The 10,584-nt window shown below is 43.3% G+C and overlaps 1 protein-coding gene across 1 annotated transcript in view; it reads right to left on the bottom strand.

Annotated features, from left to right (window-relative positions):
* The window catches only part of LOC103361835 (teneurin-3-like), a 234,735-nt gene extending 226,741 nt beyond the window's left edge, over positions 1-7,994 (bottom strand). Inside the window, exons 1-4 of the mRNA XM_008288031.1 lie at positions 7,916-7,994; positions 4,658-4,778; positions 3,997-4,067; positions 1,339-1,626 (exon numbers count right to left, since the gene is read on the bottom strand). Coding sequence (XP_008286253.1) covers positions 1,339-1,626; positions 3,997-4,067; positions 4,658-4,778; positions 7,916-7,988 — 553 coding nt within the window. The 5' untranslated portion in view covers positions 7,989-7,994. The remainder of the gene's footprint in view (positions 1-1,338; positions 1,627-3,996; positions 4,068-4,657; positions 4,779-7,915) is intronic.
* Between the last annotated feature and the right edge of the window lie 2,590 nt (positions 7,995-10,584).

The following is a 10,584-nucleotide window of genomic DNA, read 5'->3' as shown; positions in this document are numbered from 1 at the left end:
CGTGTTCGGGCCACTCGGTCCTCACTCACACACACTGGGAGCAGCATGGACGCTGACTTCCTGCACCCAGCTCACACTAACACACACACACACACACACACACACACACACACACACACACACACACACACACACACACAGCTGCGCCTTAAAGAGTCAATTAGCTGACGGAAACTTGACGACTACTCATTTTTTAGAGACGGAACGCGTTTCCTCCAGAGCTCTGACATCCACAGCACAATGCCATTTAATAAAAACATTATCAGACTTAATATCGCCCATCCGCTGACTCAGCACTTTGTCTCGCCGTTAATTACGACATCACGTCTCTTAATGAAAACCCGCCGCGCGCTCGCGTGTTTGTCTGCTTTAATGAAAACATCCTGCGTTTCCTCATAATCACAAACGAGGCCTTTATTGAGAAAAAAAAAAAAAAAAAAGAGTACACCTGTTAGGGTGACTACCTGGAGAGTAAAGAATAGGCTTCTACACACACACACACACACACACACCGTACACAGGAGGCGCACAAAGAGAAAGGAAATAAATGACTGCTCAGCTATATTGTGATCATTAATTAAATTAATTAGCACGACTCTTTTGTTGTTCCACCCCCTGGTCCTCACACCAGCCTGATTCCCACCAGGACCACAGAGGAATAATAGTAATAATAAGAAGAAATGACAGAGATCCACCATTTCTCTGTTCGCATGCTTGTCTTTTTCCCCATTTACATTAAAAATATATGTTTTAAATGTAATCCATATTAAACTGTGGTAATCATAGTACTGTAACTGCTGCTCCACTGCTGATACCTGAACACACCATCATTCAGTCCAGCATCCTCACTTTTACATTTTTTCCTTCTCTCTTTTTTTAAAATGTGACTTTTTTTGCATCCTTTCTTGTCTCTGCAGAAACTGTGAAACAATGAATTTGTCAGCCTGCAACTCAGAGACGTCCGTTTCTGTCATTTCCTGTTTAAATTTAAAATTTATGCTTTTACTTTTTATACTTCTGCACCACTGGAGCTGTCTTTTAATTTCGTTGTACCTTGTGAATGATGACAATAAAATAATTCTATTCTGTTCTATTCTATTTTAAATATGAAAATGAATTTAGCATCAGCGTGAAACAACGATTAAAGAATGAATTTTTCTATAAGTGCAGCTGCATCTGGTCAGCTTCAGACCTGATGACGGGAACGCTGCCCTCTGTGTGTGAGAGAAGCTTCACATCAAACACATCTGGTTTGGCTGGATGCAGATTCTACATGTTGTACCAGTTACTTATTCTAACACAGCAGCAGAAACCAGACCAGATCAGCTGATGTCCTACCGTTGTCGCTGTCCGACTTGTTCTCGTGCTCGGTGTCGGTCAGAGTCAGCACCGAGTTGGAGCGGCTGGACAGGCAGGAGCTTCTCCCGGACGACTTCCCGACGCCCCCGCGGCCCCACAGCCGCATGGCGCGCTCCGGCGACATCACCGCCTGGCTGTCGGCGTCCAGGTCCTGGGCCGTGCCGACGGAGAAGCCGCGGTGGGGGAGGCCCATGTCGGTGCAGAAGGCCAGGCCGCGGCGCGGCGGCGGCTCGCAGATGCCCAGCTGGCGGAGGCTGAAGTGTTGACCTGGAACAGACGGAGGGATGGGCCATTGTCTGGCTGTGGTTGAAACGGTTAACAACGGTTCACCACCAGAAGACGACACAGCTTTAACTTCCTGGTTTAGTTTGATCAACAGCAATGATTTTCAATGTTGTAAATAGACAGAAACAAACCCTGTTCTATGTACAGCGCCCTCCATAATTATGGTGACGATGTGTTAAAAGCCTTAAAATAAATTCAGTCCTTATTGCAGCAGCATCCTCTCACAGCTGTAGAATAATTTAACCTTCAACTCAGATGAATTGTGGCCAAAGCAGGTTGTTCAGAGTGAACATCCAGGCTGCTGATAACTGGAACATGATCTGATGTAAAATAATTATTTTTTAATGTGGGATTTTTCCACACTGAATAAATGCACTTGAATTAAAGGTTGAATTTTCCTCTTTTTGTTTTCATTGTGGTTCTATATTATTTAGAAAAAACTGACTTTCCTAGAAGCTAAAGAACACATGTGAACCAGTAATTATGGAGGGCTGTACGCTATGTGTAAATGCTAATACATGCACTAAACTCACATCAGTAACTCTCGTGTTTAACGGGTTGATTTATACGTATACAGGTCCACTACCTCTGTGTCATATACACGTGGCTTTTATTTAATTTAATCTCTTTATATAGAGGTTATATATATTTGTTTTATATTGTATGCAGATGTTTGACAGAGCTTTTCTATTTCTGTTGCTGCTCTGAAAGGCCTCCACCTTCCTTCTCCTTGTTCTCGCTGCAACGACAATAAAACGAATCTGAATCTTCACTGAATGTTTTAATGAATGTTTTGTCTTGATGGTCTCACATGTTTTTGTTTTTATGTTGTTTTATTTTTGTTATTTTATTATTTATGTACTCTGCACTGAAGGACGACACTTTAATTACTCGTATAATGACGATAACGACGTTCTTCTGATTCTGACGTGAAGCTGGATAATAATAATAATAATTTGATATTGTTGCTGGATGAACTTTTTGGATTAATCAAAATGTATATCAGCTAATTTTCTGCTCATCAATCACTCCGTTTTTAGACCAACCATGTCGCCTGTTACTGACTCCATGTGATGGAGTGTGTGGGGAAGTAGATTTTCTTCTTTTTCCTTTTCTTTTCTTTTCTATCTTTCTTTTTTTTTTATTAATAAATAAAAACAAAATATTCAAAAACAAATAAATACAGAAACATGAATATTATATCTTATATATCTTATACTGTAGCAGATAAGATAAAGCTGAAGGTGTGCGTACAGACTCCTTCAATCCAATTAACTATGATTAGAAATGCAACGGGTAGAATTTCATCATCTCTAAAAATGTAATTTTACTTTTACAACAATTAAAATCCTCGTTACACTCAGCAATACGGGATGTCTGCTCGGCCTTTTTCTGATCACATTTCCTGCAACCATTTATTTACAGATGTCGCCTAAAAAGCAGAAAGAAAATGTTTGTAATTTGCCCGACAATTCATAAGTATTCCAAGGAAAGTATGACACGAGCTAATTCAGAATTCCTCCGTTGACTCTAACAGGTCATCCTCAGTAATTCTTCCACATCGACCTGAAAACAGGTTCGAATGACACGATTCCTCAAAGTACAAATGAAAAGACGACAAATCGTCGGTGAAATCTCGCCGCGCGCCTCTCCATCTTTAATCAGCAAATGAAAAGGGAAATTATAAAAGCTTTCTGTAATTAATGGCACAACAAGAGATAACGAGTGCTGCCGTTCAATTAAAAGTTATATTAATTTTAAATGAGCTCCAATTAGGACGGCGGTGAAAAAGAAGGCGATAAGATGATTGAGTAATTATGATTTCTTCACTCCTCAAATATTGACGCTCTGTTAATTGGAGCTGGAGAACAATGGATGCACCCTGTGGTTCAGCATTCTGGCTTCTCATTTGCTTTTTTTAAAATGTATTTATTTTTCTTCACCTTTTTTTAAATTTATTTCGCTTGAATGAGTCATTCTAACCTTTATGCTGTTTTTAGCGTTTCATTTCCCGAATTACTACTCAAAGCAATTTTTATCTATTTTTAAATTCACAAAATTTCAAACAAACACGTCCAAATATTAACATTTTTAAAAGAGACTTATTTTTGGATTAAAACACTTGAGATTTATATTTACTTTAAATGCATTTGCCAATTATTGATGTGTGCAATCGTAAATTAAGGGAATTTTTAAATCCAGTTTATATTAAATTATGATTTAAATAAAAAAACACATAAAAACATTTTCAAAAAATTTAAAAAATGTACATGACAAGCGAAGGAGCTACTGGCAGTTTACAGTGTGTGTGTGTGTGTGTGTGTGTGTGTGTGTGTGTGTGTGGACTCCTACCTTGCCTGCTGTAGTCGTCCTGCTCGCGGTGAACCATGTCCTTGTGGCCCTTGGTCGTCCCGTACAGCAACCTGTCACAAACCAAGGACACACAGTCCTCTGCTGAGCTAATACAATAAAAGGTAGTGCTTCAGGATGAACCCAGAGACGCTGCAGCCTGAGCTCTGACCCTCTGTTGGCTCCGTCGGCACCATATCAGCTAAAATTACCGTTGGCCATCAAACAGGACGGGTGTGTGGTTAACGAAACCAACGGCAGCAACGCTTGTTGGTTCGTTTCCACAGAGATTATTATCCTGATGGTATGAAACACTTCACTGGTGATTTCCAGCCTCTTACAGCAGATATGTAGATGATGCATAATGCAGCATTAGGTGATGGTTACCACTGGTCTGCAGTTTGAGTCGTGTAATTAACTGGTTCTACTGGTCTCCACTGGTTAATCAAGGTTTACTGGAAAAAATGAGCTCTCTGATAAAAAAAAAAAAAAAAAGAAACAGACTTAAGGTAACTCAACCTCCAATAAAATCACTGCACATTACAAGTTGCTCATATATCTATTCATAATTAACTAGCATTCATTTTTATGTACAGAACGCCTTTGACTTCCTCCAACGGCTCAGGCAGCTAACGACGCTTTAGCAGGAGGTGTGTGATCTCACCTGGTCTGGTCTTGGTGCTGGTCGAAGGCCTTGAGCGTTTCGCTGGAGGAGTAGGACTTCTGAGTGGGAACCCGGAGTCCCTGAGGGCCGATGGCACAGTCCTCGCTGTCCCCCGATGAACCTAGCACACATGGACGAGGACATACAGGATCAACACCACTGGAGCTCAGGCAGCAACAGCTCCAGGTCTCTGTTTGAACACTGTTTAGAAATGTTTCCTGTCTCGTCATCCAACTGCAGGGCGTCCAGTTAGCTGGAGGTACATATAAACAGGATTACAACAGGGTGCAGATGGTGCCAGTTTACTGCAGGAGCTGAAAAGTCAGATGATTCTGCAGGAGCATCATCTCTCAGCACCCCTCTTGGTCGGATCGACAATGTTCAGTCTCATCATGTTTGTCTCAAGTCACACAGGGAGAGAAATAAAAAAACCCGACTGACGGACAGGCTGAACCAAACAGGGAGTAACTGCATGTAGGCACAACTCTGGGAAACACAGTGAAACAAAGGCTGGAATCTATAAACACAGACTGACTTTATTAGCCGACAGTTCTTCAGTCTCTTACAAACAAGTTTGTCTCGTTAGGTTTGGTAGAACATGACCCACGTTTGATGAAGGTGAAAGTCTCGATGCCACGCTGCTGTGAAACCTTGACTGGCAGTCAGATGTTCAGCGTTTCATTCTGTGCTGAAGGTTTACAGGCGTCACGGATCGTTCTGTCCACAGAAACCAGGCTAGAAAATATTCACTCACGGCCTTTTGTTCAAAACTAAAGTAAAGAAATAAATTACTAGAACTGTGGCACTAATTCAGAAACGATACGCCTTCATCAGACAAACTGTCTGAATCAGCAGAAAGTAAATCCCAAATTCACAGTGGAAGCAACAAGAACCTACAAATGATAGAAATGCAGGCAGCGTGTGGATATCTGAGTCAACATTTCTTTCCGTTTCAACTCGTCCTCCTCCTCCAACACTAAACCCAGATGACGAACGGTAGTTTAGTGCACGAGCGGGCGAATCCGGCGTGGATTTGCTGGATTAACGGAGGACAGTCAGTCTGTTGGATCGCTGCAGAGCTGTGACACGGAAACGCTACGAGTGCAAAAAGATCTGCAACCACAGAGGCCAACGAAGGCGGCGGCGTGGAGACGGCACGCTGAGAAGGCGTTTAAACAAGCAAAAACTAGAATAAAACGATTTCTCTTCAATAAAACTAAAACTTGTGCTTTATTCTGTCAAGTAACATAAAAGTAATTAAAACTATTTAAACTTAGGCTGCATGAATAGTCAGTGTATTAAATGACTGGTCACCTGTGATCTGATCTAGTGACTGAGGCGACGTCTCACTGATGGATGAAGACGCCTCAGCGTGACCGGACAGAAGGCAAGCTGATCAAAAACAACTAGAGTCAGCAAAGGTGAACCAGAATCTAAAAGGGCAACAACGACGACACGGGGAGGAAAGAAACCAAGTCACCAGAAGTACAGCAGGTCAAAGGGAGAACTCAGGCAGCAAACTGAGCTTCAGCAAAAAGCTTCTCTTGTAGGTTCTTTTCTAACAAACACCTGTCTGATCTACCTGATGAGCGTGTTGCCGGGGACACGAGCAGGTGTCGTGTGAAGCCGTCTGGATGAGCAGCTCTCAGAAACAGAAGCTACAGTCGGTGACAGCGACAGAAGTCACTGATTCCATCCTCCTCTCCCACCATCGTCTTTAGACAGAGAGCAGCATCGTGGAGCTCTGTGAGTGGACATGGCTGATCACTACAGCACACCTGAAGCGACCCAGAGCGCTGTGGGCAGTGACAGACAGCACCGACCCGTTTACTTTGCATTAGGCTTACCAACACCAGGAACATGTTCTGTTCGTGCTCTCGCCTAAAACAGTCCTCTCTGCACTGCTGCTGGTATCATACATGATCATACAGAGTAAAACTGGACTAGAACCAGCTGATCAAAGCTGTGGAAACACTGGTGGATCCGACCGCCGTCTGACGCTGCAGGTCTGTAAGAAAATGGTTCCAAACATCTGGAAACTAAACTGTTGTCTGTGTGTGACGGCTCATGTGTCCATGTGAAGTCCTACACGGTGAGACCTGCCGTCAGGTTCTGGTTCAGACTGATCCGCTCTCTCTGCACAAACTTATAATTATAAGAGTTTAATTAAATTATCAGCACATGCAAATGTGCACAGCTCTGTCTCTTTGCAGACTCACATCTGGATGTGGTGCTGCAGGTGGTTAATAAAGTCAGAGACAACAGCTCCAAACAGCTGGAAGAAGCAAACTCCATTCATTACTGGTGAGTCATTCATCTTTAAGCTGCGTCTGCTTCCATCACACGACGGTTTTACTGTTATGGACGTTTTATTTTGTTGCCTCGTACGTTTGAAATTGTCGAGCAAAGCGATGATGTGAAAAACTTTTTGGCACAAAAACCGTTTAATAAGCATCTCTGTCATGTTTTCAGGCGCTGAAATGTGGAAAAATCCTCCCCCGAAATCCCTTCACACAGCTCAGAGTGCTGCTGGTCGCCTCCTTATTAGTGTGACGGTTCTGTTCAGACACGTTGAAAGTGACATAGAAATGTTACCGAGTCCGATCCAGCAATATAGAATCACTGATAAAAGCAGAAAGCACCCAAATAAAGCAGGAGGCTATAAAACTTACATAAAGGAAAAGCTCTCCGATAAAAATATGTTTTAAAAAGGGAGCCATAGAATCAGCCGACCCGACTTCCTCGGGCAGGTCGTTCTAGAAAATGCTCCGTCCCCCTTCAGCCGGGCCTCTGGGGCAGTTAACAGACCTTCTGCCCGAGGATCGCAGGGAGAGTACGGTGTTAAAAGGTCGGCAGTGTAAGTGGGACAGAGACCGCTGAGTGCTTTAAAAGTGATTAATAAAATCTCAACATCAATCCTAAAACCTACTGGCATGAAATCGAGGTGCACATCCAGAGAGGAAGCCTGCACGCTAAACTGATCGACAGTGTGTGGATGGAAGGGGCTCATACGTGTCGTCTAACGTTGTCATCGAGCACCACTGGTGGTCTTTGTAATCACAGCAACATCTGTCAAAGATATTGTGCAGTATCTAGTGGAAGAAGTCCACCTGGTGTGTGAACATCTCTCAACTCCAGCCCAGAAACGGATCTTTTAATGGAACGAGTGACTCAGTGACTGACTCACCTAATGAATGACGGCAGGAACAAGCGACTAAATGAGTGGATGTATGGATGCTCGAGCTAAACCGAGCTCACCAGTGTACGGTCCCTCCTTGTCCTTCCGGCTCTTGGTGAGTGAGCAGTACGGGCGTCGCTCTTTCACTTCCATAATGCTTCTGCTTGTGCTGCTGGCAAACATACAGGCATGCTGCTGTACAGCTGCAGAGACACAAAGACAGAGAAAGAGAAGGAGATAAAGGAGGAGAAAAAAAGAGCAAGAGAGAGTCAGACAGAGAGTCAGGTGTCGTCGGACTCCACCTGCAAACACACAAGTGACAGAAAAGCTGTTGTCAATAACAAATCCCACAAATTAAAAAAACCAGCATGCTCAGGCGGTGTGTTTGCACTGAAAAGACACATTTTGTGAGCGGTATGAGTATCCATCCATCCATCCATCCATCCATCCATCCGTCCATCCATCCATCCATCATCTCTACACCTTAATCCTCACCAGGGTCATGGGGGGCGGAGCCTATCCCAGCTGACTCAGGGTGAAGGCAGGTTCACCTGGACAGGTAACCAGTCTATCACAGGGCTACACTTAGAGACAGACAACCAAGCACACTCACATTCACACCTACGGACAATTTACAATCACCAATTAACCTCAGCATGTTTCTGGACTGTGGGAGGAAGCCGGAGAACCCGGAGAGAACCCACGCTGCACGGGGAGAACATGGAGACTCCACGCAGGAAGATCCCGGGTGTCCTCACCGGGATGCCAACCGGCAACCTTCTAGCTGTGAGGCGACGGTGCTAACCACCGAGCCACCGAGCAGCCTAGTCATATGAGGTGGAACAAAAATATTGATCTGCACGTTAAATCTAACGAACCGTCTGACGTTTACAAGTCATGTTGTCGCTTCTTTGTTTCATCCACGTATTGATTCTTCATTCATACATTTAATGTAATTTCTCAGTGTCCTGAAGAGCACCTCATACATAATTGCATTAATAAGGAGTTCACACAGATACTCTTACATCCTACAAACCATGTGGGCTCTCAACCGCTCTGACGCCTGTTTGTATTCACACAGCGTGCTGTATGAAGTAAGTGCATCCTAATGAACAGAAATAAATAGTCAACTCCCTGTTAAACTTGACGTTTCATCCCTCTCTTTAACCTGCTTTTCAGACGTCACCGTCTCTTGCCCCCTCAGGGGAATTCTCTTCTGTAAGTCTAGCGTCTAAATTTGACACTAAAAGTGAGCGAGCGAGTCAACAACTTAGCGTGTCGTATTCATGCACTGTGACAGTTCAGAGCTTCTTTGCACAAAAGAACAAACAAGTGACGGCGTATGTACGAGGCTGATGAGTAAAACCAGCACAACCGGATCACAAAGCCTCGGTGTCTCTATACAGTAGAGCTGAAGCAACACAAGATCAGCTTCTGAGAATAGATGCATTAGTTTATGTCAAACGTGCACCAAAAACAAAACATCAGAGTCAAGATCTACAAGTGATTCACCCAACAAACATACATTTAGTGTTTTACGTTTGCAGGCAGCAGTGGAGACCTCTGATAGATCCTCATGTTAATGCATGTAGCCTAATTGTACCATCTGGCATTTAATGCATGTAAACAACAACACGAGTGAGAGCAGCGGAGCGGCAGCAAAAATCCTCTCCCCACATAAAACACTCTGTAATCACTCCTCATTCTGCTCCTCCCTCGTCATTCTCTGACGAAAATCAATGATGCGCTCCAGCTTCTGTCAAATACAGTGAAATGCCCTTTAGTTGCCTTTTACGACACGACATCATGAGCACGTCTCAACTCATCCACCAAGACTTTAACCGACCTCACATCTGTTTGTTTGCTTTGTGTTTATCTGTAGGATCATAAATGGCAGATCCTTGGGTTTGGGACTGTCAGACAAAAACAAAAAAGAAGTTTGAATGGAAATGCTTCACTGTTTACTGTCACCAGATTGGTTGGTAATCGTCGTCCTTCTCTGCTTCAGCATCGTGGATATCAGCTGCTGGTTGCACTACAGGAACCCGACAAGAAGAACCTTAAATTTAAATTCTGATATTATAGCTTTCACTGATTGTTGATTCATGAATAGCACAGCTGCTCTTAAGTTGAGTAAAAAGGCAGAAGTGATCCTGAGACGGGACGGTGAGTCGATAGCAGAGGGCTGCAGGCTCGTGTGCTTCTTTAGATTAACATAAAGTCACCAGCTGCTGTCGGCTTCATAGAGATGGACCAAAAATGGAGAAAGTTGGCTCCAGAGTTTTGTTTAATGTGACCATGCAGACATCCAAGAGACAAGAGCAATGGCAGGTAGGTGTGATAAAAATGTGTTGCAATGTTCATTTTCTTGGCAAATGGTCCTTTCTGTCTAATTTCAGGATTCAATATCTTGTATTGAACGCTGAAATTAGACACAGACAGAAAAGCTGGAGAGAAAAGAAAAAAGCTGACTTGAGTCCGTTTGGCAAGATATAAAGAGACTTTAGGCAAAGCTGAGAGAGGGGGAAGTAAAGACTGCCAGTATGGGTCAGACAGCTTTATAAACCATCAACCTAATCTGAGACACTGATCCCTAAATCCTGTCCCTTCTGGACCTGCATGCATGTGTGTTATTAATAGGTGTGCTCGCGTTGTGATGCACAGAGCTGTCCACAGGAGTTGGTCTGGGAATTATTTTCTATCCTACTCAGTGTTTAAAGGATATATTATTATTATTGCTGCCAGCTTT

This window comes from Stegastes partitus, unplaced genomic scaffold (assembly GCF_000690725.1).
Source record: "Stegastes partitus isolate 25-593 unplaced genomic scaffold, Stegastes_partitus-1.0.2 Scaffold538, whole genome shotgun sequence".
NCBI classification, from domain to species: Eukaryota; Metazoa; Chordata; class Actinopteri; family Pomacentridae; genus Stegastes; species Stegastes partitus.
The sequence above is the reverse complement of the archived record's forward strand: the minus strand, read 5'-3'. Positions and strand labels throughout refer to the sequence as shown.